The 27,250-nt window shown below is 43.0% G+C and overlaps 2 protein-coding genes across 3 annotated transcripts in view; one reads left to right on the top strand and one right to left on the bottom strand.

Annotated features, from left to right (window-relative positions):
* The window catches only part of ARG2 (arginase 2), a 52,343-nt gene extending 33,535 nt beyond the window's left edge, over positions 1 to 18,808 (top strand). Inside the window, exons 3-8 of the mRNA XM_066388047.1 lie at positions 8,659 to 8,836; positions 12,628 to 12,787; positions 13,630 to 13,724; positions 13,907 to 14,011; positions 14,777 to 14,913; positions 18,335 to 18,808. Coding sequence (XP_066244144.1) covers positions 8,659 to 8,836; positions 12,628 to 12,787; positions 13,630 to 13,724; positions 13,907 to 14,011; positions 14,777 to 14,913; positions 18,335 to 18,540 — 881 coding nt within the window. The 3' untranslated portion in view covers positions 18,541 to 18,808. The remainder of the gene's footprint in view (positions 1 to 8,658; positions 8,837 to 12,627; positions 12,788 to 13,629; positions 13,725 to 13,906; positions 14,012 to 14,776; positions 14,914 to 18,334) is intronic.
* VTI1B (vesicle transport through interaction with t-SNAREs 1B) overlaps positions 1 to 27,250 on the bottom strand; it is a 49,891-nt gene that overhangs the window by 1,826 nt on the left and 20,815 nt on the right. Inside the window, exons 3-6 of one of the 2 annotated variants that reach the window (XR_010751995.1) lie at positions 25,978 to 26,169; positions 23,305 to 23,478; positions 21,819 to 21,880; positions 18,940 to 19,097 (exon numbers count right to left, since the gene is read on the bottom strand). Coding sequence is in view for 1 of the 2 variants with exons in the window: in XM_066388055.1 (XP_066244152.1) it covers positions 19,001 to 19,097; positions 21,819 to 21,880; positions 23,305 to 23,478; positions 25,978 to 26,169 (525 nt within the window). In the remaining variant the exon portion in view is untranslated. Of the gene's footprint in view, positions 1 to 18,767; positions 19,098 to 21,818; positions 21,881 to 23,304; positions 23,479 to 25,977; positions 26,170 to 27,250 lie in introns of those variants that run through there. The other variant, XM_066388055.1, reaches the window with a different exon arrangement.

Raw genomic sequence — 27,250 nt, 5'->3', positions numbered from 1 at the left:
TAACCACAAAAATAACAAACTGTTTGACCTTGGGTGCGCACTGGCAAACTCCGCCTAAAAGAATGTGGGTTTCACATCACCACTAAACGTCAAACAGTTCATATTGAGTACAGACGAGTACAAAAGTTGTAAATCTTTATAATGGAATTTAAAAAAAAAATGAAGTATCGCAAATCCATTCGACCAATTATTGGAAGTTAACCCTAGATTAGTCACACGCGGAATTCTTTTCCGCTTATCACTATCTTCTTAAATATCTCGATTTCCAATAATCAAAGACGCTTCCGCTTCTGAGTAGCTGAGATTTTAAAGTAGCGGAGAATATTAAAAATTTAATCACGGGTTGCATAAACTCATTATGCGGGCCACATCAGCCCGCTGGCCATATGTTGGCCATGCCTGGATTTGTTCCACTTATTTATGCATTCACTGGTTGATTCTTCTATGTTCCCTGACTGGGGATTGAACCTACAACTTTGGCAGATTAGGATGAGGCTCTAACCAGCTGAGCTACCCAGTCAGGACTGCATAAATGAATTTAGATAGAAGGCCTGGTTCAGGAAGAGAATTATCCCCCGAGATAACTGCAAAGAGTATGGGCTAGGTGTGGTAAGTGGAGAGAGCTTAGCAGGTCCTGTTTGTTCCAAGTCCAAGTCCTCGGTTTCTGCCCAGTATGGCAAACATTCATTTACCAAAAATTTGCTCTTCCCATCTGCGAATTGTCCTCTTTGCCTTTGAAGACCCAATCACCTGCCCCCTTCTTCAATTGTCTGGGGGAGTTGATTTAATCAGTCAAAGGACCTAGAAGGGAAAAAAGAAAAAGCTTTCTTCCTCTTGCAGGAGGAAAACCAGAGATAGATACCTCATCCAGTTGAACTGATGTGTAATTCTTAGCATATGTAGACTTTTTATTTTTAAAAAATTTTATTGATTTTAGAGAGAAGGGAGAGAAACACTGATTTGTTGTCCCACATATTTATGCATTCCTTGTCTGTGCTCTGGCCAGGGATCAGACCCGTAACCTTGGCATATCGGAACAACTCTAGCCCACTGAGCTACCACCTGGTCAAAGCCCAAATCACATTTTAGGGATAAAGAAATTCTGCTTTCTTCAGATGGACTGAAGGAACTCTGGCCTTCTTTTCCCAGGTTAGACCACCTGTAGGAACACTGCAGCTGTTTTCAATCAGCTGGCTTTCCAGGTGCAGCTTTGGCGTTCTCAGAATTAGCAGGAGCATCCCTTTAAAATACTAGAATTCTCTTTGCGCTGAGCTAAATCTGCCATGTAAAATGTTTGAGTCTATAACTTACTTTAAAAGCCATTAGGATTTGGAGTCTGTCAGCACCACATGAGATCTCAGGGTCTTTTTCTCCAGGTTTCACTGATTTGTTACCCCTGACAAGTCAAACATTCCATCCTATTAGGCAGTTTGAAAAAAATGCACATTGACAGGCCCCTAGTTTTTTTCCAAATTCATTATTCTGCCGATGGGATGCCTGGGGCTCAGTGGACTCTCCCTTGCGTCAGCCCACTTTGAAACCCATCTCTCTTGACTTGCTGGGGGCCTTGGGAGCAGCTGGAGTTGCCTGTAAGTGAAAGAGCAGTAGGGAAAATGGAGTTACCTTAATGCAATTTAAAAAATGCCTGTTCCCTCGTAATACTGTTTTCTGTGAGTCTACAACCAAAGGGTCATTCAGGCTTGCTCAGTCGGAGCTATTTAACTTTGCTAAATTTCTCCCTCCAAAGTGTGTGATACCATCAGGGGGTGGGAGGATTAGCAGCTATCTGTAGAGCATCTGGCAGAGTGTGGTGCGTGGAGGCAGGTAATTCTGTTCCTTTTCCTCCTGCCTGTCACTGGCTTCTTTCAGGGATTCACTAGTGATCAGGACCCTAAATAGAAGTGCTGTCTGTGGACACTGCTAAGGTCAGGCAGGGATGTTTTGATTTCTTCCCCAGCCGCTGGTTGCATCTTTCTGTTGATGCACTTGTTTTCTTGTTTCACTCCAACAGAACCTGTAAATGTTTATCAAGGCCCAACTTGACACCTCGGCCTAGAAGATCATAATATTATTCAGTGTATTTTTATTACCAGCGCTGGGAGAGAAGCAATGAGGCTGTGTCAGTCTACACAAGCTTTGCTTTTTCCCCACTGCAAGTCAAACATGAGAGCCCTCTCAAGTTGTTTCCAGATCTGTTTGTCATACGAGCTTCCTTGAAGTTTCAGATTCATTCTGACCTGCAGTGCCTTCCTAAAAGGAAGGGAAGAGCAGTGATGAAACATCATGTCTCATCTAATCTAGATTTGGGTATGAGCTGGCACAAAAATAGTTCAAGAAAGGCACAGCTCCCTCAAGCATGACAGGAAGATATTCCTTCCATATTACAATATTTGCTCTTTTCACTATTACTCTAAGACTTTAAAAACTAGTGAGAACATTTCTTGTGACTCTTGAACTGGATTTGCCACAGCACTCTGATCAAGTCATAGCTTCATTATTACTCAGTTCATCGTGCTCTTACTCCCATCAGCCTCCCCCACTCCTCAGAAACTCTGGCCTGTGGGTTGCAAATCGTGTTCTCTACAACCTCATGTCGCAATGCTCCGATATGCAAACTTCTCATTTCTATTAAATTGCTTAACTCTTTTCCCAGCATGACGTGCAGTACAGTTCTTCTTTCGGATCCTTGTTCACTCTCTAGAAACCAATCCTGGACTCGACTCCACTAGGCCTTTTGGTGCTACAATGTATTTGGAACAGTAAGCATTAGAGGAGAAAGCTCCTGAGAGGCTAATCAGGCTGGCACAGTATATTCACTGATTGAGCTTTCTAATGAACTACAATAGTTAGGATTGTCAACAGTTAGGATCAGCAACATAAGCTTTAGTATTTGAGTTCTTAATCACTTAAAGGTGATGGCTGTAGAACTTAAAAGGACTCATTGTGGCAAAATCCATTCTTGTCACCTGCTGGCCAGTGCCATGTGAGCAGGGATGATATGCCACTTCATGGCCAGGGCCTGTAAAAGTAGAGCTATGTCTTCTCAATTTTTTCTTCTCTCCCACTGCCTTTAGCCTGGGGAGAACTAAGCTTGGCTACAGAGATGGTAAAGCCCAAGGTATGGCAGAGCCACAATCCAAAAGGAGCCTGGTCTCTGAATCAATGCCCAAAGGATAGCCTCCTGCTGACCTAGAATATCCACCTGGATGTTAAATGAACAAGAAACCAATTTATTGTGTTTGAGCCATTGTGTTTGGTAGGGTTTATTACAGCAGTTTGGCCTACTCTAACAACCTTATTTAAAAGAATTTGCCCTGGCCCTGTCGTTCAGTTGGTTAAGTGTCATCCCCACACACCAAGGTTGTGGGTTCAATCCCTGGTCAGGGCACATATAAGAATCAACCAATGAATGCATAAATAAGTGGAACAAATTCAATGTTTCTTTCTCTCTCCCCTCTTCCTCTTTCTTCATCTCCCTTCCTCTCTCTCTCAAAAGATTAGTATTAAAAAAAAGTATGATGGATTATGTTTACGCATAAAGGTCTGGCAGAGGGAGTAGTCAAGCCTAGGGAGTGGGATAGGGGACTTTCATTGTTAGACACTTCCTTGTTAATTTTACAAAAATTTTATTGCCAGTAAGGAAAGAAAATAAAAATTAGCAAAAGGGTGCTGGTCCAAACTTTCCTTGCTGTAGGAGTCATTCCTTGACCACCCTCATTGTCGGTGAATTTCCTTTCACTTTTTTAGCATTCATTGTCCCCTAGTCCTTACCTGGAACTTACTGTGGAAATTAAAGAGCGGAATGGGGAGTATCAGGCCTGTCACTCAGGCAGGACCTCTCAGGATTTAATCTCTCCAGAGGGTCTGGCCCTCGGCTTTGTAGATCAGGTATGTGCAGAACTTAGCAGGCTTTCGGACCCAGAGATCACGCTATGATGTGTCACCCCAAGTGCCCATGCATAATGACAGTGAGCAACAGCCCTTCCAGACCCACATCAGGAAGCCCTGTTGCCAGCGTGAGGGCAACTGGGAGACTGAGTATCCTGGGGGCTGTTTGGTGAACAAACAATAAATCAGAACATATGGAGCTGGATAATCTTGGGGAACCCACCATGCAATACAGCAGTGAATTAATCCAGTGATCCACTCCACAGAATTACACATTTAATGACCAAAATCCTTATATGAAATTCAGTCTCTCTTCCTTGGAGAGCGCTGCTGTAAGACTGCCAAATTGGAATTCAAGTCCTTTTTAGATGTCCTGTAGCTTTCTTCTGATAATAGTGAGCTGAGTACCGTTTTCTGTCATACTTCTCCAAGTCTACATCTTAAGATTTCATGACTGGACTTGAGAGTTTCCCAAGTCCTGTCACTTATCCACCAGATCGATCGCTTTACTTCCATGTATTTCTCCTTGGACATGTGAAGATTAAATGAGTTATTTTAAAAAATTAGTTAATATTATTTAATTAGATTAGACCCCTTTTCTATTTATACACCCAATACAAAACACCAGACATGCCCTGGTATCTTATACCTAAGAACATAAATGCTTGATGTGGTTTAAGGAGGTACTGAGATAAACATGGATATGGAAGGAGGAGCTTCCAAGGGTAGGCACTGCCATTCAAACTCTGTCCAGCCTAAGACTGTGTTGCCAATAATAGCAAGACCCGATATTGATTTGAAAGTTAGTTAAAGCTTCATTCCCCTTAGAGTGTCCTTGCATGTTTCGAGATTGGACAAAGTGCACAGTGACTTTACTCATGGCTTTTTTTTTCTTTAAAAAAAATTTTTTTTTTTTATTTTTCTGAAGCCAGAAACGGGGAGAGACAGTCAGACAGACTCCCACTTGCGCCCGACCGGGATCCACCCGGCACGCCCACCAGGGGGTGATGCTGTGCCCCTCCGGGGCCGTCACTCTGCCGCGACCAGAGCCACTCTAGCGCCTGGGGCAGAGGCCAAGGAGCCATCCCCAGCGCCCGGGCCATCTTTGTTCCAGTGGAGCCTTGGCTGCGGGAGGGGAAGAGAGAGACAGAGAGGAAGGAGAGGGGGAGGGGTGGAGAAGCAGATGGGTGCTTCTCCTGTGTGCCCTGGCCGGGAATCGAACCCAGGACTTCTGCACGCCAGGCTGACGCTCTACCACTGAGCCAACCGGCCAGGGCCAAAATATTTTTTTATAGATATTTTATTTGGTCATCTTTCCTCTCTTGGTTCCCAATGTCTTTGGCCTGGAATCCTATTCTTCTCCTACCTCCAATACCTTTCCCTCTTATTTTTTTTTTGTATTTTTCTGAAGTTGGAAACCGGGAGGCAGTCAGACAGACTTCCGCATGCACCTGACCGGGATCCACCCGGCATGCCCACTAGGGGGCGATGCTCTGCCCATCTGGGGCGTTGCTCCGTTGCAACTAGAGCCATTCTAGCGCCTGAGGAAGAGGCCATGGAGCCATCCCCAGCGCCCGTGCTAACCTTGCTCCAATGGAGCCTTGGCTGCGAGAGGGGAAGAGACAGAGAGGAAGGAGAGAGGGAGGGGTGGAGAAACAGATGGGTGCTTCTCCTGTGTGCCCTGGCCGGGAATCGAACCCGGGACTCCTGCACGCCAGGCCAACAATCTACCACTGAGCCAACCGGCCAGGGCCCCCTTCCTTCTTACGTAGTTTTCCAGATCATCTCTAGTTCTAGATCTTTTAAATGATTATTCTTTTAAATGCAGTGACTAAAAGACACATATAAAATTCTAGCTGCAGCTGCATCTTACCTTTGATTGAAAATAGGGTAAGGTTTTCTGTTTTGCTTCCAGTATCCCTTTTCGGCTTGGGTTACAGGCCACTGCTTCTCAAATTTATACATTTTATCAATAGTTTGGCTTTGGATTGAGTTTTGGATTCAAGAGGTATAGCTCAAAACTGTATAATTAGCCTGACCTGGCGGTGGTGCAGTGGATACAGCGTCGGACTGGGATGTAGAGAGGACCCAGGTTCGAGACCCCGAGGTCGCCAGCTTGAGCGCGGGCTCCTCTGGTTTGAGCAAAAGCCCACCAGCTTGAACCCAAGGTCGCTGGTGCCAGCAAGGAGTTACTTGGTCTGCTGAAGGCCCACGGTCAAGGCACATATGAGAAAGCAATCAATGAACAACTAAGGTGTTGCAACATGCAATGAAAAACTAATGATTGATGCTTCTCATCTCTCTCCGTTCCCGTCTGTCCCTGTCTATCCCTCTCTCTGACTCCCTCTCTGTCTCTGTAAAAAATAAATAAAACAAAAAACCCAAAAAACAAACAAAAAACCCTGTATAATTAAAGGAGAGATGGGTCCATGTTGGCCATAATCCAAATCTTTAACACAAATCTCTGCAAAGATTAAGATGTCTACCTGTTACCACTTCCCCTCTCCTTCCCCCACCCCCTACTGGGACCATACATAAACTCAGTTTAAGAAGCAGGGTCTTAAGGCTGCAATGTATAGTCAATTCTGTTTGGTTTTTTTTTAAAACATTCTATTTTATTTTTATTTTTTTTATTTTATTTATTCACTTTTTAGAGAGGAGAGAGACAGAGAGGGAGAGAGAGGAGAGAGAGACAGAGAGAAGGGGGGAGGAGCTGGAAGCATCAACTCCCACATGTGCCTTGACCAGGCAAGCCCAGGGTTTCAAACCGGTGACCTCAGCATTTCCAGGTTGATGCTTTATCCACTGCGCCACCACAGGTCAGGCTCAATTCTGTTCTGATAGTTCAGATCCCTTTCTGATGGAGTAGGATTATTTAGTCCTCACCCCTACATGTGGTTAAAATGGAAAGCCTAGTACTTACACCAAAGATAAAAATAAACATGTAGTGGCTGGGTGTCATAGTTCATTTGAATATATGAAACCTGGGTAGGAAAATTTTATGGCTGTCAGAATATATCACTAGTTCATTAAGAAAAAAATATTTTTTAAGGAGAGTCTGTGCCTTTATTAGCTAAACAAGCTATTTGGAGGGTGATGAAGCAGGAGAAATCGGTGGCCCCAATGCCAGGCCAGCCTGGCTAATGGGCTTTTCTAGGCAGTGGAGAACCTGCCCGGGTAGTGGCCGGTCATCTTGGGCTTGCTTCCTGCATGGGTGCAGGTCTGGCTGTTGTAGTCGCCCACCATGCTGCGCACCGTCTTGGGCAGGACCATCCCGTCCTGCAGGTGCGCCTTCACCCCTCTAGCTTCTCCATTGTGGTGCCTCCTGCTTGGCTGTGCACAGGCACGTGCTGCTTCAGCTGCTGCTGCCAGGCACTTGCAGCTGCATCATGGTGACCGCTGCTCGGAGGACATGTCCAGCAGCTGGTCAAGGTGCAGGCTGCGGTAGGTGACCTTACAGAATGTCTGCATCTGCTCCAGTGCCATGTCTGCCATCTTGTCAGTTCTTCAGAGAGAGCTCTCTAGTTCTTAAAAGTGTCACAATCAATCCTGACCAGGCGGTGGTGCAGTGGATAGAGCGTCGGACTGGGACATGGAAGACCTAGTTCGAAACCCCGAGGCTGCCAGCTTGAGCACGGACTCACCAGCTTGAGCACAGGGTCGCTGGCTTAAGCATAGGATCACAGACATGACGCCATGTGACCCCATGGTTGCTGGCTTGAGCCCAAAGGTCGCTGGCTTGAGGTCCAAGATCACTGGCTTGAGCCCAAGGTCGCTGGCTTAAGCAAGGGGTCACTCACTCTGCATATAACCCCCCAGTCAGGCACATATGAGAAAGCAGTCAATGAACAACTAAGGAGCCACAATGAAGAATTGATGCTTCTCATCTCTCTCCCTCTCTCTCTGTCCCAAAAAAGTGACGCAATAAAGAGTGATTCTTTGAGAGACAACTGCATAGTCAAGAATACAAACTTTGGGGGCAGATGGCCTGGATTTGGATCCTGATTCTGGCATAAGGTAGCTGTGTGACCTTTAGACATAGGTTTATAACATGAAAAACTCTGTGTATTTGTCCTAAATTAATAGTACTTAGTATTCTTTACATCTTGTTAGTTCCTCTTTGTTTTTTACCTCCATGCTGTAACTGAGGAATATCTGAGGTCCAATTGCTACAAATGTTGTGATTGTTAGTCAGTTAACATTTCCAGGCTTCATTTTCCAAAACCCCTTTTTCATCTGCAAAATGGTGTTCCTAAAAGAATCTACCCCATGGGACTGAGTGCTGGGAGATAATCCTTCCAGTCATGTTGCATTTTGAACTTTTTTTTTTTTAATAGAGACAGAGTCAGAGAGGGATAGATAGGGACAAACAGGAACGGAGAGAGATGAAAAGCATCAATCAATCATTAGTTTTTCGTTGCGACACCTTAGTTGTTCATTGACTGCTTTCTCATATGTGCCTTGACCGCAGGCCTTCAGTAGACTGAGTAGCCCCTTGCTCAAGCCAGCGACCTTGGGTCCAAGCTGGTGAGCTTTGCTCAAACCAGATGAGCCCGCGCTCAAGCTGGCAACCTCGGGGTCTCGAACCTGGGTCCTCGGCATCACAGTCCGACACTCTATCCACTGCACCACCGCCTGGTCAGGCACATTTTGAACTTTACTATGACAAAATGATGATGTGTACTTTGTCACAAGTTAATATGTGTGGCCCAGTCCAGTAGGAGTTGGAATACCATTGCCAATCCATCTTATCATTCCCCTTGTTCCCAGGCTGCCGCCTAAAAGACTTTGGAGATTTGAGTTTCACTCCAGTTCCCAAAGATGATCTCTACAACAACCTGATCGTGAATCCTCGCTCAGTGGGCCTCGCCAACCAGGAACTGGCCGAGGTGGTTAGTAGAGCAGTGTCAGATGGCTACAGCTGTGTCACAGTGGGAGGAGACCACAGGTGAGCTGGGAGCCAGGGGTGACGGTGGTGGTGGTGCTGGACTGCATGTTGCTTTGGGCTGATTGATTAGTTTGCCTCCATTTCCTGAGTAAAATACCCTTCAGGATTTTTAGGGTATGACGTAAAAGAAATTAATACACAGAAACCTCATTTAAGATGAAGTATGGAGGCCAGAGGGGAAGTGCTCATGCTCTGTCAGTTGATCTCCGAGCACAGCAACAGGAACTCTAACAGCCCTCCCACCTTCCTCTCCTTTGTTTTAGTGAACTTGCATGTAGCCCACCATGGTTACTTGTTCCAGGTTACAATTCTGTTATTCCCAAAGAAAGTCATTTTCCTGGAGAAGTATCTGGCTGACATGTTAAGGTCACCAATGTGCATAATAGCATTTTGATGTCTAAGAGCATGAGCTGCTGGAGGCACATGCGGTTTCCTTTGTTAGGACATACTGTGCGAGGACAAGTTCAGAGGTAGACTAAGCAAAGTTTTTAGATACAATACAGTGTTTCATGCTTACCTTTTGGAAAGCTTTCTTGAGAAACTGTCTTACAACTTACATTTGGCTATTAGGACAATTAGAAGGATTCACTGATAGGCTGACATTGGGCCTTTTTTTTTTTTAAGCATTCCTGCTAATAGGTTTCTTCCAAATTCCACATTTGGCATATGAGTACATTCTCTACCTCCACAGTAACTGATCCTAGGTGACTGACATAGTAAGATCCTTCCTCTCTTAGTGAATTAGCATGTACTCTATTAAGCACTGTTCTGAGGTGTTCTCAAGCAGCACTAGGGATTGTGGGAAGTTTGTGATGTTAGGTCTAGATGAAATAAACACACATGGAATTAAAAAAATGAATTCTACAGAATTTCAGAGGTCAGTCTGCGCTAGAGTAGTCAGATTTCATAGGGGAGTATGATTTGCACTAAGCATTGAAGATTTTGTTAGAAAAACACAGCATTACTAAGTACAAGGAGTACTGAATACTTCAATATATTCTCAGTTAAACATAATATTGACATGAAGCAAATAGGTTTTATCTAACTTACTATTGGGAACACTGAGGGACAGAGGTTAGATAACTTACCCAAGGTCTAGAGCCAGGAAGTAGAGCTGGGATTCAAATCCAATGTGATTTTTATAGGCATTTAACTTCTTTTAAGATCCAATCTAGCAACTTTTCCTTAAGGTGCTCAGAGAACTTTTCAGATCACTTAACAGAAAAGTTAAATCTTTGTTACAATTAGAAAGGTAGGTAGATAACTTATTATGAATAAAATTTTAGGTAGAGTAAGATAGTCACTGGTTCTCTACTGAGATTCAATTAAATCAACCAGACTGTGAGTCTCCTGCCTCTTAGGTCAGTGCTCTCTCTCCAAGTTCATTTATATTGTCTTCTCATTATGTGACTATTTGGGGACTGCTTATCAATGTAATTATCATAGTCTTTGCTTTTTCTTTTGCCTGTAGCTTATCTATACTGCAGCCCTGTCACTGCTCCTAATTTCATATTCAGTGCTAAACCCTAGGCTATCTGGAAGATTCCAGACAGGAAGGGATGAGTGTAAAAGATGAACAGCTAGCTATTAAAGGTATTTTTAGCCTGACCTGTGGTGGCTCAGTGGATAAAGCGTCGACCTGGAAATGCTGAGGTCACCGGTTCAAAACTCTGGGCTTGCCTGGTCAAGGCACATATGGGAGTTGATGCTTCCTGCTCCTCCCCCTGTTCTCTCTCTATCTCTCCCTCTCTCTCTCTCTCTCTCTCTCTAATAAAAATGAATAAATAAAATCTAAAAAAAGTAAATTAAAAAATTAAAGGTATTTTTAGGTCATACTGCTCCTTTTATACAGCTCAACATACAGTATTGCCTTAATTATCAAACCAACTCTGACTTAAACAGGCCGAGATTATCATCCCTATTTTATAGAAAAGATAACTCAAGTCTAGAGAAATCCAACGACTTATCCTAGATCACAGTCTTCCTGGAAGAAAAATAAAAATAGTAGCATTCTCACTTAATTCACTGCTTTTAGCACTAGACCATAATAATATCCCTTAAAAAGGCCCTATGTGGGGCATGGAGCTTAAAATGCTGCCTCATGCTATACTGACCAAGAAGGATGGCTATAGTTAGTTCCTAAGATGCTTAAGCTGCATTTCCCATCTATGTCAAATTCTTTGGTTACGGGTAAGCTGGGCAGCTTTCCAACCCACAATTCCATCAGCTATATTTCTACAGTTGAGATAGGTCAGTTGGCTAGTGTAAGGAGAGGCCAAAGACAAGGAAAGGGAAAAACAGAAATGAATTTGAATGTCATGCCAAATAAACTATTTTATTTCAGTGCTCTACATGAGGTCTTTAATTGGGTTGCCCTGTTACTTTAAAAACTTCTTAAAGGCTTAACCTTGATTTTTCTTTTTAGAAAATATGTTTTTAAAAAGCTGTAAGGCTGATTCTTATTCTTAAAAAGTTAATATAACTAATTCTTTTAAAGTGTTAATTAGATCTCCCTGATCTCCCTTAACAGGTATTAAACAGTATCTGTGAGTTGTTACATATGTAGACAATATCCTTTAACTGGATATCATTCTTTTTTTTTAAGTTGGAAACGGGGAGGCAGATAGACTCCCGCATGCGCCCGACCGAGATCCACCGGCATGCCCACCAGGGGTCGATGCTCTGCCCATCTAGCGCCTGAGGCAGAGGCCATGGAGCCACCACCAGCGCCCAGGCCATCTTTGCTCCAATGGAGCCTCGGCTGCAGGAGGGGAAGAGAGAGACAGAGAGGAAGGAGAGGGGGAGGGGTGGAGAAGCAGATGGGCGCTTCTCCTGTGTGCCCTGGCCGGGAATCGAACCCCGGACCCCTTGCACGCCAGACCAACGCTCTACCACTGAGCCAACCAGCCAGGGCTGGATATCATTCTTGAACAAATATTCAAGGTCCTTTGCTGGGCCAGGGCTAATGGGTCAAATTATCGGGATGTGGGGGCAGTAATGACATCTGGGGCACACTGCAAGGAGGATAGCCAGTTGTCAGCCTTGAACCTTTAGAGCCTTCCATTTTTCCCTAACTCACTCAAGGTTAATCTTAGGGAACTATAGCCGTTGGTATTGTTTCTCATCCAAATCTATCCTTAATCTGGGTCCCTGACTTTGCCCTGAGGGCAAAGTATGAGCTGCACTGGCTAAGGATATTTGTTATTGGGGATGTTTGCCAAACGGAGGGCCTTGAAATTAATGTTCATCTGACCTTTGAACAACTCAGGGGTTAAACCCCCTTGCTTAGTGGAAAATCCAAGATAAGCCTGACCTGTGGTGGCACAGTGGATAAAGCGTCCACTTGGAAATGCTGAGGTTGCCGGTTTGAAACCCTGGGCTTGCCTGGTCAAGGCATATATGGGAGTTGATGCTTCCTGCTCCTCCCCTCATCTCTCTCTGTCTCTCCTCTCTCTCTGTCTCTCCCTCTCCTCTCTAAAAATGAATTAAAAAAAAAAATTAAAAAAAAAAAAATCCAAGATAAGTTGACAAATCAAAATCTTAAGCTGTCCTTTGGTATCTGCAAGGGATTGGTTCCAAGACCCTCCCGTTGATAACAAGATTGGTGAATGCTCAAGTCCCCTATATAAAACGGCATAGACCAAAGCATCCAGTTGGCCCCCTGCATCCACAGACTTCCAATCATGGATTGAAAATAGTTACAGGTATTTATTGAAAGAATGTCCACATACAAGTGAACCATGCAATTCAAACCATGCTGTTCAAATGTCAACTGTGTTTGTTCTTTACAGCCTGGCAATTGGTACCATTAGTGGCCATGCCCGGCAATGCCCAGACCTTTGTGTGATCTGGGTTGATGCCCATGCTGACATCAATACACCCCTCACCACTTCATCTGGAAGTCTCCATGGACAGCCAGTTTCATTTCTCCTCAGAGAACTACAGGACAAGGTCAGTAGGCAAAAATGGAAAGTTGAATGGCTTGCAGGGGCTTTGCAGGTCTAGTTCAGTAAGACTGCTGTGAAGGATGGGTTGCTAGTGGTAGAAATGCTTACCACTCCTTCATTTGTTCATCAGACATTCTAATGGGCCAGTCTGTTAGATGCTAGGGATATCAAGATGGTCCCTGCTCTCAGGGGCTTCATAATTGTCTAAGACAGAAGTGGTACTGGGTAACTCTAGTGACTGATGGGCCCACAACCTGAAGACCTCTTGGTTAGAGGCTCCCAGACCTTACTTCCTGACCCACTGGTCTAGAATCCAAGTAAAACCATGATTACCTCTAGGTAATATTTTTCCAGCTGTTCAAAAGACACAGGAGTCCAGGCATACACTAGAATCTGTTTATCCCTCCCCTCAGTGAGGGACCAAGTTAAACCAGGAATAACAGTAGTTATTCATTGGGCAGAATTCATGTTTTGGCTATCCGCAACTTGAGATAACAACTGGGTTATGTTTCAAGAACCAATCTGTAAATAATTCAGTAATGTGAAAAGGGCTAATCAGCAGTATTCTTGCTTTATTTAGGTAAGTTAACAAAAAACTGAGACCACCTTAGAAGAAGAGATTTTTAAAAAATCCTTGGGAAAGTTATACTGTGTTTTTCCGTTGCCTTTCTGAATCATTTCCACTTGGGTTAGTTCTCTTTCCCAGATGAAGTATGTCTTGTGTTGCAGTAAGCATGTCCTGCATTGAGGAGAGGAAGGCAGACTGCATACAATGGGAAGCATGTGGTGATAATCTTGGTGAGACCAAAAATCCTTGATGAATCCTGTTCATTCATCTCTTCATAGGTACCACAACTCCCAGGATTTTCTTGGCTCAAACCTTGTATCTCTTCCCCAAGTATAGTGTATATTGGTTTAAGAGATGTGGACCCTCCTGAACAGTAAGTTGATACACAGTGTTAAAGTTTGGGCCTATTCTGGCCACTTATGTTCATTTGATAGGTTGTTCCTTGCCTTAACCTGCTGTATGTAGGTCACTTTAAAGACAAAAATCTTCTTTAAACGTGTATTTGATTTAAAATGCTGTTTAAGAATTCCTTCCTTTATATCTATCTCATTGCAGTTTTATTTTAAAGAATTATGATATCCAGTATTTTTCCATGAGAGACATTGATCGACTTGGTATCCAGAAGGTCATGGAACAGACATTTGATCTCCTGATTGGCAAGTAAGTAACTAAAACAGATGTCAATGTCTAGGTCCCCAGGGGAATAAAGCAGCTCCCAGTGGGCAGCATACTTTAGCTTTTTTCTTGAGGATAGTAGTTTTCTTTCAAATAAAAGCATAACATGTACATTTAAAAAAATTTCAAATAACTTGCAAAATTTGTTAGAGGATAAAAATGTCAGATGAATGCTAATCAAATGCTAGTTTTAAGAGTATTTTCCCAGTGCCGAGTCTTTATTTCTAGATGATTAATGTAACTAATTGCCACCTGTTATTTAGTTAAATAGCACATAGGTCTTGCATGTTAGTTATAGGCACTGGACACCTGGGCTAAGCTCAAGTTAGAATTGGGAGACGAGAAGATTGCTGATATAAAATCAGAGTCAAGTTCCGCTGCTGTTACACTCTGAGAGAATAAAAGGCACTGGAATCCAGTTGAAATCATAATTTCAGAGCCCAAGGTCAGATGGCAGTGAAGAATTCCCTTTATCGACAGCTGTTAAAAGACTTTAATACCCAGGGTAAGTCAGAAATATAAGTTGGAATTAGTCTGTTTTAGGCACACAGAACAAATAGCAAAATTATGAAATGGCATATAAAAGCTAATATGCAAGTACTCAGTAATTCCCAAAAGAGAAACCTGGAAATCTGCTGTATTAACAAAGTACCAGGACTGACAGCAACAAAATCAAGGAGTCGCATCTGTAGGAAATATGAATGTTCAGGCACAACTGAATGACTCTTCTCTTACCCTTCTCCTTTCAAGAAGACAAAGGCCAATCCATCTGAGTTTTGATATTGATGCATTTGACCCTACAGTGGCTCCAGCCACAGGAACCCCTGTTGTAGGGGGACTGACCTACCGAGAAGGCATGTATATTACTGAGGAAATACACAATACAGGTAAGTAGTGATCAACCTATTCACCACATAAGTGAATATGCTGAAGCTTCTTGTCTGCCAGGGAAATTTTTTCTACTATTCATGTCATTGTAGACATTGTTTTTGCTTAAACTTGTTATAAAGTCATGTGGTCAAGCTAGGTTGGATCTGGCTCATACCCAAATAGAGTAAGGTAATACTGAATAAAAAGTTGTCTTCTAGCCCTGGCCGGTTTGCTCAGTGATAGAGTGTCGGCCCAGCATGTAGATGTCCCAGGTTCAATTCTCGGTCTGGACACACAGGAGAAGCACCCATCTGCTTCTCCACCTTTCTATCTCTCTCTTCCCCTCCCACAACTAAGGCTCCACTGGAGCAAGCTGGCTCAGGTGCTGAGGATGGCACTATGGCCTCACCTCAGGTACCAAAATGGCCCCAGTTGCAATGGAGCAACGGCCCCAGAAGGACATAGCATTGCCCCCTAGTGGGCTTGCCAGATGGACCCCAGTTGAGTGCATGTGGGAGTCTTGTCTCTCTGCCTCCTGCTTCTCACTTAGGAAAAATATAATAAACAAAAAAAACGTTGTCTTCTGAAACACTTATTAAAGAATAACCTGCCAGCCTGACCAGGCGGTGGTACAGTGAATAAAGCATCGGACTGGGATGTGGAGGACCCAGGTTCGAGACCCGAGGTCACCAGCTTGAGCGTGAGCTCATTTGGTTTGAGCAGAGTTCACCAGCTTGGACCCAAGGTCGCTGGCTCGAGCAATCGGTCACTCGGTCTGCTATAGCCCCACAATCAAGGCACATATGAGAAAATCAATGAACAACTAAGAAACCGCAACAAAGAACTGATGTTTCTCATCTCTCTCCCTTCCTGCCTGTCTATCCCTATCTGTCCCTCTGACTCTCTGTCTCTCCCACAAGAAAAAAAAAAAAAGGACTTTATGACACCAAAGTGGGGCTTTAAAAGAAAAAAAAAGAATAACCTGCCAAACTGATGTAGATCTTTGCATCTGCACTGTTGAAAGGCAGATTCAGATTAAAGGCAAGGCCAAATCGCTACGATTTTTACCTTAAATTAAGAAGCGGGGTCACTGGGAGTTGGGAATGTGGAATTAAAGCTTCTCTTGAAGATATTTCAAAGCTAAATACCTCAGGTCCTTTCATGTAGGGTAAGTCTTATACTGGAGCTTGTTTAATAGGAGCTTAAACATAGGGATCCTGGAAGATGAATGGTTGACAGAGAGATTAGTAGGATAAACACTAAATTATCAAGAGTGGCTACCAGGGGTTACTGTTCCCCAAACTCATACTTGTTTGCAAACACTTTCCATGTCTGTCAGAAAGCTTCTGGTTTTAAGACTACTTTAAGTGATCTTTAATTGAAAAATTTAGACTACCACGATACTTCAATACCATCTCATGAAATTAAAATCTAAAGAGCATAGAGACTCCAGAGTGAAAAGTCCAGGGCTATAGGAAACCCTCCACTAGCTGGAATAGATACGGAAATTGAGAAATGGTCTCTCTGGCTCTGGAGCCAAGTAGACTCTTAGGCACTACAGAAAGGAAAAGAATGCTTGTCTATCAGATCTGACAGTGGCAAGGTAGTCTCCTTCTCAGACCCACAATCTTAGATGTTAACTGTCCTTGGATTAATGGCCAGTGAACCTAGGAGTTCAATCTCCATTTTGGTTCCCTTGTCCCTCTTTCTCCTGCTATTACTATGTTCTAAAATAGAGTAATATTATGTCTATCATGATGCTGTCAAGATACATAAAAAGATCCATGAAAGTTTGCTTAAACTAATTTACAGGGGGGCAATATATATTTTTAATAGCTCAAACCCTCTTGATTACTTTTGGGCTATGGTGAAAGCCCAGCCTTAGTCATTGGAATTCAGACACACAATTATTAGACGCAGAGGCATGTGCAGGAATTGGTGGAAATGCTGCTGTAATGTGCCTGCTCACTGCAGTTTTGCACAGTGCACTAAACTATGCACTGCTAACGAGGGGCAGCACACTGACAGAGGTAATAGCACTGAGCATGTCATGTACTATAATGTGATAGCAATAACCAATAGGTATATTCACCCACATTTCCAAGCTTTATGGCCACCCAAAATATTCTCATACTTGTATTCTTTTTTTTTTTTACAGAGACAGAGAGAGTGAGTCAGAGAGAGGGATAGACAGGGACACAGACAGGAATGGAGAGATGAGAAGCATCAATCAGTTTTTCGTTGCACGTTGCAACACCGTAGTTGTTCATTGATTGCTTTCTCATATGTGCCTTGACTGCGGGCCTTCAGCAGACCGAGTAACCCCTTGCTGGAGCCAGTGACCTTGGGCTCAAGCTGGTGAGCTTTTGCTCAAACCAGATGAACCTGTGCTCAAGCTGGCGACCTCGGGGTCTCGAACCTGGGTCCTTCTGTATCCCAGTCTGATGCTCTATCCACTGCGCCACCACCTGGTCAGGCTTATACTTGTATTCTTGAATACTAGTTTGTTCAGATGAGTCTTTTTTCTTTCTTTTTTAAAATTTCTATTTATTGATGTTAGCCTGTAAGGAAGGGAGAGAGAGACAGGAATACTGATCCCTTCCTGTGTGTGCCCTGACCGGGACTGAACTGACAACCTTCTGTTCTTCGGGTCGATGCTGTAACCAATGGAGCAGTCTAGCCACGGCCAGATGATTCTTGAAGATGTAGACTAATTTCACTTAGAATACCCAACTAAAAAGTTAACTACCCTCAAATAAATAGGGAGAGGTTAGGAGTAAGTAGAAGGCAGGTCTGATAGATACTTTCAGTCTAATCTGCCCTAGACAGACCCCACAGATGGTAACTATAGTCTAAATTAAACAAATTACAGCCAGGTCTTCCCTTAACCAAGTGTCCGATACTGGGTCACTCTGATGGATGATCTAAAACAGTGTCAGATGTGGCACGTGCCCTCAGAGCTCAGACCTGCAGTAAGACATGCAACTACACTTGAGGGCACGTGGTGGCTTATGAGGTACAGTGTTTGAGTTCAAAAGGGAACGGAGACAACTGGGAGTTCTCTTCACACAACTACTGCAGGCAGGGACCTGGAAGTTTCCTTAAGATTGGAAATGGTACATACTTTCCCAACAAGTAGGTTGGAACCCCACCCCCCACTTTCTTCGTTCTATCCAAAAAGCCTGACAGCTGTGCCATGTATGTTAATTGAACAGGGATGACTGACTTTATAACCTTAAAGGATTCTTTCAACCCTCGTTTAATATAGCAGTGTTTTAGTAAATTCATGCTCAAGATGAAGTGTAAGGGGCTTCCTGACAGTGGATAATTTTATAGTAGAGGACTCTTCCCCTTGGCTTATTCTGTCTGGGGGTAGGACCCTCACTGAGAACAGCAGCTAAGAATTCTCTGAGGTATTGTCACACTTGGTTCTCTCAGGGTTGCTGTCGGCGCTGGATCTTGTTGAAGTCAATCCTCAGTTGGCGGCTTCAGAGGAAGAAGCCAAGGCAACAGCTGGCCTGGCCGTGGACGTGATTGCTTCAAGCTTTGGTCAGACAAGGGTGGGAGGGCACAGTGTCTACAACCAACTTCCTACTCCCAGTTCACCGCAGGAGTCAGAAAATGAAGAACGTGTGAGAATTTAAAAAATACTATCTGCTGACACGTGTTTGTCACAATGGGCATTCCACAGTTGTGAGGTGTTTGAGGGGACACTACATGGTCACCTGGGTCAATACTGCCTTAATGAGAACATTTATGATTCTCACAAATGTAAAGCTTCCCTCCCTTCTCCGTGACAGTGACCAATGCTACTGTAAATGTATTTGGGTTTTTTGCAGTTCACAAGGTATTAATATGTTGGAGTAGTATATAAATTTAAAGAAGTCATAAACAGCATTTATTACCTTGGTATTTCACACTTGTCTTGTTGCTGTTCCTTCACATTTAACTGGTTTTCCGTCTTCCCTCCCTCTTCCCAAAGTCTGGCTACACAGTGCATCCTTGAACCGTTAGCTCACAGCAGCAATACGCTTATTCCATACCTCTAAACCATTCATTCGCGGGGTCAAAGTTCTGGTCCACAAACCCTCCCCTGCAGAAAGTTCAGTGTTTGCGAAAGAATTTGTAATAAACCAGGCCTCCTAGGATGACCAGCTCCAGTAAGATGACAATGGAAAGTAGCAACTTGTTGGTTGTCACTCTACAAACAGAAGCAAAGGGAGTAGTCAGAAGTCAGATAACCTTATTTCTCTCCAGTCTTAGTACACAGAAGTTTGACCTGGGGCCAAGGTTCGATACTATGAGGCAGGCTGAAGGTGTGTTTGGTCCCACAGCCACTTAGCGATAAGTACACACAGGCACACCTCAGAGATACTGCAGGTTTGGTTCCAGACCACCGCAATAAAGTGAATACAGTAACTAAGGCAGTCACGTGAAAACTCCCCCCCCCCAATGCATCTAAGTTATGTTTATATTAGACTGTAGTCTATTAAGTATGCATACCGTAATTTAACAATATTTTATTGCTTAAAAATGCTAACCATCATCTGAACTTATCAAAAAGCTGGCACTGATAAACTGTTTGACACAAACCTTCAATTTGTAAAAAACAGTATCTGCAAAATGCACTAATTCAAGGTATGCCTGTAGAAGGTGCTTTTTAGCTGGTTAAGTGGCAACTCAAAAACTTCTTTAGCTGTATCAGAAAAAACACTATCTACCTCACAGAAATGTTCAAATTGGAATATATATCAAAGGATAAGAATTGTTTATTCATTCTAAAATATCTTCAAATAGTTATTTCTTCACTTTAAAACTAGCTTTTGTAGATCTAGTTAGAAAAGTAGTATTAAATATAATGTGAAAAAATACATCATTTCTGAAATCAGGTTGAACCCTATTTCAAAATAGCAGTCCCACGGTATCATTATCTAACCAGAGAACGGCATCCATTACAGACCACAGCTGTGAGTGTGTGTGGGAGAAGAGCGGCTGACTTGCCGGTGTTGACGTCCAGTTTAAGCGTGGGTCCTAAGTAACCAGAAGCTGGGTAGTACCTCTCTTACTTTCTCTTGCCCCATGAACCCAAATGGGTATCTCTACAAAGGTAATAAAGGAGCTTTATTTAGGAAAAAAATTTTCTTTAAAAGAAAAAAAAGTATTGTCTTTTGTTACTACAAAGAATCCAAGCTCTGGCTGTCATGTTCAGTCTCAATTTTCCCGTTTAGGAGAACCTCCCTCTCCTGCTAGGCTCGTGGCCCGTTGCAGTTTTGTTGCACGCACACATCACTAACCCCAAATTCATCCTCAGTGGCAATACTTCCCTTTGGCCCTGATTTTGTTGCTGTCAGCACTTATCTTAAATCAAAGATTTTTTTTTTAAAGTTAACTTCTTGCTAACAAGACAGAACTCCCAGGTGAGGGGGCTGACTCCCATGAAGAGCAAGCAGAGCCAAAAGCAAGTATTAAGTAGCAGTAAAAAGTTTTCTAATCAAGTTTTCACAAATGTGAAGCTCTGTCACTCCCATGTGCTACCTTCTCAAAGGGGTGTGAGCTAGGATTAAAAGTGCTTCCAGTGGACACATTTTACACTGCTCCAATTCTGCACATCACATACTTCTTTTGGGGGTGAGGGGATGAGAAGCATCAACCTGTAGTTGCATCACTTTAGTTGTTTACTGACTGCTTCTCATTTCTGCCTTGACCGGGGGAGGAGGGGGGCTCAAGCTGAGTCAGTAACCCCTTGCTCAAGCCAGCAATCTTAGGATCATATCTATGATACCACAGTCAAGCTGACAAGCCTGTGTTCAAGCTGGTGACCTCAGGGTTTCGAACCTGGGTCCTCAGTGTCCTGGATCAATGCTCTATTCATTATGCCACCACCAGTCAGGCCAGCACAGTATTATGGTTTTTTTTTTTTGGTTTTTTTTGTTTTTTTTGTTTTTTTGTTTTTTTGGTTTTTGTTTTTTTGTTTTTTTTTTTTTTTGAAGCTGGAAACAGGGAGAGACAGTCAGACAGACTCCCGCATGCGCCCGACCGGGATCCACCCGGCACGCCCACCAGGGGCGACGCTCTGCCCACCAGGGGGCGATGCTCTGCCCATCCTGGGCGTCGCCATGTTGCGACCAGAGCCACTCTAGCGCCTGAGGCAGAGGCCACAGAGCCATGCCCAGCGCCCGGGCCATCTTTGCTCCAATGGAGCCTTGGCTGCGGGAGGGGAAGAGAGAGACAGAGAGGAAAGCGCGGCAGAGGGGTGGAGAAGCAAATGGGCGCTTCTCCTGTGTGCCCTGGCCGGGAATCGAACCCGGGTCCTCCGCACGCTAGGCCGACGCTCTACCGCTGAGCCAACCGGCCAGGGCTGGTTTTTTTTTTTTTTTTTTTTTTTTGTATTTTTTCTGAAGTTGGAAACAGGGAGGCAGTCAGACAGACTCCCGCATGCGCCCGACTGGGATCCACCCGGCACATCCACCAGGGGGCGATGCTCTGCCCATCTGGGGCGTCGCTCTGTTGCAACCAGAGCCATTCTAGCACCTGAGACAGAGGCCACAGAGCCATCCTCAGTGCCCGGGCCAACTTTGCTCCAATGGAGCCTTGGCTGCAGGAGGAGAAGAAAGAGATAGAGAGAAAGGAGAGGGGGAGGGGTGGAGAAGCAGAAGGGCGCTTCTCCTGTGTGCTCTGGCAGGGAATCGAACCTGGGACTCCTGCACGCCAGGCTGACGCTCTACCACTGAGCCAACTGGCCAGGGCACAGTATTATGTTTAACAAAAGATTTTGTCTTGGGATATTTAATTACACAAGACAATATTTTTTATTTCTTCAGCTTTATTAGGACCTTTGCAAGTCACAGTTTAAAGCTTTGACATTCTTGGCTGAAAGACATTGGAGTTAAAAGAAATTAATTTTGTAACTATTAAAACTTACTTTCTGGCCATTGACCGGAGAATCTTTCGACTTTTGCTCAAATTTTCATTTGTGTTTACCAGCTGAGAAGAGAAAATAGCAATTATTTCCCCTTCTTTCAAAAGTATATACTCTAAAATTTTAATATTCCTAAACTGACAGTGGACACTAAGGGGTTTAAGTTGAAATCAAACCAAATTTAAAGGTAGCCTCAGTGTATAATTAGAAAAAACCAGAGAGGACAAGATATTTTACTACTTGTTAAGCAGGCTTAGGAGCTCTTATATCCCAGGGCTGTTGGGAGGGACTTCCAGAACAAGGCTGATCCTTGGCTGCTCAGAACAGGCTTCAAGCGTACTTTGCCAGTAACTGAAGCAACTGAAGATTTGAATTTCATCAGCCAGACTCCAGGAGAGCCTCTTGAGTTACAGTTTGTTTTTGTAGGCTGGTGGATTATCACTCTTGGGATATGGTTGTTTTTATTTACCCTTTTAAGAGATACTTACATTGAATTATGAAAGGAATTAATCATTTTCAAGTCTTTTTATTTTTTAAACCTTCCCCTTTTGGTGTCCTCATACTAACCTAGATAGCTCGAGGACATTTCAACAGAAACTACCTGCCATCTGTCCCCAGCCCCTGGCCTTGGTAAGTTGATCTCTCAGATCATTCCTTGCCTTTTAAATTCAGCCGATCCACCTAGTATGTTCAAGTCAAAAACCAAACAATCCGTAAGTTGCCATCTTTACAGTTTACCTTAAATTCAGTCTTTTATTGTGAATTTTCACTGAGGGAAGGGCATAATTCTCATTTAAGAATGGAGAATTACAACTATTAAGATTTATGAGAAAATCATCTCAAATCTCCAAATTCAACTAATATTTTCCCATCTAAGTCTTGTCCATAGTATCTGTTTTTTACTTTGGATTTGCCTCATACATTAAGTACACAGCATTCCATTGGCAAGTTGTGTTATTTTCCAGAGTTTCTTAGAGTGATAGATTAAAAGCTCCAATATAACCATCTCTGGCCAATGTCCATTTTCTTCTCAATGATCCAGCTACCTTAGGTAACAGTAAAGAGTTACAGTCCAGGATTGAACCTCTATAAATTGCCAGAGGTACTATTTTATGATGTGGAAAATAGCCTTGACTCTAGGATCTTTTCAGTAAATGCTGCTTTTATAAGAACAGTAGAATGTTCCACTGGGTATAAAATAAATCTCAGATTGGTAATACAGGAATAAAAGAATGGAATAACTGTAATCTTATGTTTATTTGACAATCTTTAATAAATGCAGAAATCGACTTTCTTCAGTATTTATTCTTCCTCTTCCAGTGATCTCTCAGCCATGCAAACTAAAAACTGAGAAAAGCCGAAGAACCCAGAAAGCCATGTACCCTGAATTCAGAACTGCTGTAGCCTTCGGCAGTAGCAAGGCATTTGGGGTTTAATGGGCCCACCTACTTGACCCACTCTGGCCCCTTTCCCATCTGCCCAGACTTACTCTATTCTTAGTACGTTCCAACTGGTCACGTTGCTCCCCCAGCTCTTCTATGATTTCTGAGCCAATCTGGTCTGTCTCTGTGGCAATCCGATGAGAACGCTCAATACTCTGGGTGGCCCGGTTCAGGCTGTCAGTGCCTTGCAGAAGTAATGCCCTTTGAGACTGTAGCCGATTCTGACAGGATTACGAAGGAAAATATAAGACTTCTTCCCTTATAAATTCATTTGCCAGCACAATCTTTATGACCTCTCTTATGTAAGATGGGATACAGTGTGCAATAATTTTCATTATTTTAAGACAACCAAGGATGCTAATGATTATAAGATCCTATTCAAGGTCAGACTAAAGTAGAATTTCAGATCCAATACAGGATCACAGTACCTGCCACTCCACTGCTTGTTATACTTAAGTGAGACAAGGTAAGAAGAATTAACACCAGAGCAAATCCCTAGCCCACTAACTCAGTTGGTTAGAGCATCATCCTGATATGTCAAGGTTGCAAGTTCAATCCCTGGTCCAGGCACACAGAAGAATCACTCAATAAATGCATAAATTACAAATCAATGTTTCTCTCTCAAATAAGTAAAAAAAAATAAAAATCAGAGCATGTTCCATGTGATTGTAATGAATTCGAACTGGTTCATGTGTTTGTTCGACTAGCAACTTCTGGGGCAGTGGCCCAGATTTGGGGTGCAGCAGCTACCTGAAAATGCATATAGCCTGTAACTTTGATGGGCAGCTATCAAACCAACTAAACACTACAGCCCTAGAATACATTAATTCACTGAAGATTCCTACCAGATTAATACTGAAGACTGAAGGACCATAAATAAATATAGAAATCAGAAGTCTGGGTGGGACACTGCCACATTCTGGAAAAACTTAAGTGACTAAACTCTTGGTAAGCCTAAAGAGAATTTCACTTTGGGCCAAACAAGAAACAAAAATTCTGAAGTTGCCAAATGTTGATTTGCTCTCAGGGAAGGCGGTATCTGGGGCCAAGTAAGGTGCCGTAGCTGACCTAATTTCCCAAGTGCCCTAATTTTCTAAATCCCCACCAAAGTTCTCTCTACCTATAATCCTAAGCACAGATGACATGAAGACAGAAGTAGCCTTTGTCATGCCAGAATTAACCAAGGACAGAAATGGGTGCAGCTCTAAGTTCTTAGCTATTCAAAGCACACACATATCTACATACATACACACATGCTCACACACTCAGAAAGGGGTCAGTTCACAAGGCCTAGACACCTGAGCACTAGGCACCACCATCAAAAAGTCAAAATGGCTTCCCAGATCAGAAGTAACAAGAAGTCTTCATTTATGGCGTATGAACAGGAAAAGATGGTAAAATCACATAAATCAACCCCAGATTTGGAGCATAATTCTACGGAAAGTGGTATATTCTAAATTGCTTTTGTAATTTCTGAAACTAACTTTATAGCAAAACTATTCTTTGGACTTACCTACCTCTTTTTTGTTTTGGGCATTTTGATTTGTTTTTGTAATAAATGACTAGTCACTTTACATCTCTCGTCTCATTTTAACAGCCTCCACCTGCCCGCCATTTTCTACGTTCCTCCCTTCACAAGTGAACTTTAGAAATTTTACACCGTTCTCAAATACTCTAGTTTTGACATCAGCAATGTCAGGCCAGTAGCAACCGAATGTCTCTTCAACTATAATCAGGGTGCATAATGAAATGAGGTTTGTTTATTTACATCAGGACTATCAGCCTTTCCACACAAAGCAGTCTGCACTTCCACCTGTCTCCATGCTACTGCCCAGCCAGTTCTACTCAGTACTATGGGATACAACCCCAAATACAACACCTTACATTTAAGCTTTCTGAAGTTTTATCCCTTTAAATTCTCTAGTTTCTCTAGATAGTTTCAGAATATAGATTCCGATCTAGTCAGTCTAACTTCATAAATCGGAGCACAGGAGGCTAGAGAGGCAATCTGGTTCACTTTCTATTACAGCAGAGCAAGGCCCCTTAAGAAGCATCCTGTCTTCACTATTGTATCTGGGCTATTGGGCAATCTTGATATAAAGATAAAAGAAAGCTTGGCTTAATTTTGTAACAATATTCTTCTTTTTTTTTTTAATTTATTCATTTTAGAGAGGAGAGGGAGAGACAGAGAGGGAGAGAGGAGAGACAGAGAGAGAGAGAGAAGGGGGGGGAGGAGCTGGAAGCATCAACTCCCATATGTGCCTTGACCAGGCAAGCCCAGGGTTTCCAACCGGCGACCTCAGCATTTCCAGGTCGACGCTTTACAGCCTGACCTGTGGTGGCGCAGTGGATATTCTGATAAATTAAAAACCTAACTGATTTTTTTTGGCACATGTAAAAAAGAAACTGGATCAATGGGTCAAAATACAGAGTTCAGACATAAGATTAGGTAACACTTTTACACCAGCACTACAAACCAAGCACTTTTATACATAAAGAATACAAAGAAATGTAAATAAGCATATGGTTTGGAAAGATCTGCATTAAATACAGTAGGGGCAAACACCCAATGGGAGAAGAAGGGGAACTGGATGCAGAAAAGAGAATAAGGTGGGAATAAACAAGAGTGCAATATACACTTTAACAAGAACTGTACTCCACAACAAGGTTAATTCTTATACCAGAGGCCCTAACGGGGGGAGAAACCAGCTTAAGCTTACCATATGCTCATTCTCTACAGTGTATGTGCCATATTTCATGTCTCCTCGGCCCCCAGGTGTGGCTGTCAAAGGTGTGCTTCTCACTTCCCGGTGAAGTTTGGCAAGGTCCTTCCGGTAGGTTCGAAGCTTAGACATCATAGGATTTCGGAAAGACAAGGGGGCATAACGTAGTTCCTCTTCCATTTCTGCCAGCTAGGAAGACAGAAGAAAATAGTGAGTAGACGGCCTGGTTCTTTTCTGTCTCATCTGGGCATATGGCTAGTTTGGCTTAATCAAACCACACATAACCAAATACGTACGTGACCACATGCTCACAAAGGCAGGGACGTTTGCACAGTGCCTGTCAAGCACAGAACTGGTTCACCAATATGTGATGAATGAGTGAAAACTATCAAGTACCTTATAGCTTATTAAACATTTTTGGCCTGACCTGTGGTGGTGCAGTGGATATAGTGTCGACCTGGAAATGCTGAGGTCACCGGTTGGAAACCCTGGGCTTGCCTGGTCAAGGCACATATGGGAGTTGATGCTTCCAGCCCCTCCCCCCTGTCTCTCTCTGCTCTCTCTCTCTGTTTCTCTCTCTCTCTCTCTCTCCTCTCTAAAATTAATAAATAAAATAAAATAATTTTTTTAAAAAAACCAAAGAAAACATTTTTATACACGTTCATTTCATCCTCACAGCAAATCAACAAGGTAGGAAATACTATTTCTATTTCATATATAAAGACTTGAAAAAACCTGTTCAATATTATACAATGTTCAAAATATTCAAATTCTCTTTTCCATATACTGTACCAAGTTCTTAGCTTGTTATGGTTCAAATGCTGTCATAAAGTGCTTCAAAGTCTACTGTACTAAAATGACAAAGGCCTGCCGTCATGGTTCTTCCCTTCCCCTCCTCTTTCTGAAAATCAACTGTTTGTCTCCCTGTCGGAGATAATCAGATCTCCATTTTTCTGGAATAAGTAAAATATAAAGCCCAAACATGTTCACAAAAGGCCATAAATTCTTTTCATCTGCCTAGGTTGGCCAGAGTAGGATTGGATACTTTTGCTAAATCAGGAGAAAGAAAGCCTCAAACGAATAAATTGGTATTAACAAAGAGATTTTTTTTAAAGTGCTACCAAGATGTTAATCAAAAAAAGAAGACTGGCTCTGTAACAGTCATTCATCGTGGATATGCCCCGCTAGCTGTACACAGGTATTAAGAAAAGTTTCCAGGCCCTGGCCGGTTGGCTCAGTGGTAGAGCGTCGGCCTGGCGTGCAGAAGTCC

This window comes from Saccopteryx leptura, chromosome 6 (assembly GCF_036850995.1).
Source record: "Saccopteryx leptura isolate mSacLep1 chromosome 6, mSacLep1_pri_phased_curated, whole genome shotgun sequence".
NCBI classification, from domain to species: Eukaryota; Metazoa; Chordata; class Mammalia; order Chiroptera; family Emballonuridae; genus Saccopteryx; species Saccopteryx leptura.
The sequence above is the reverse complement of the archived record's forward strand: the minus strand, read 5'-3'. Positions and strand labels throughout refer to the sequence as shown.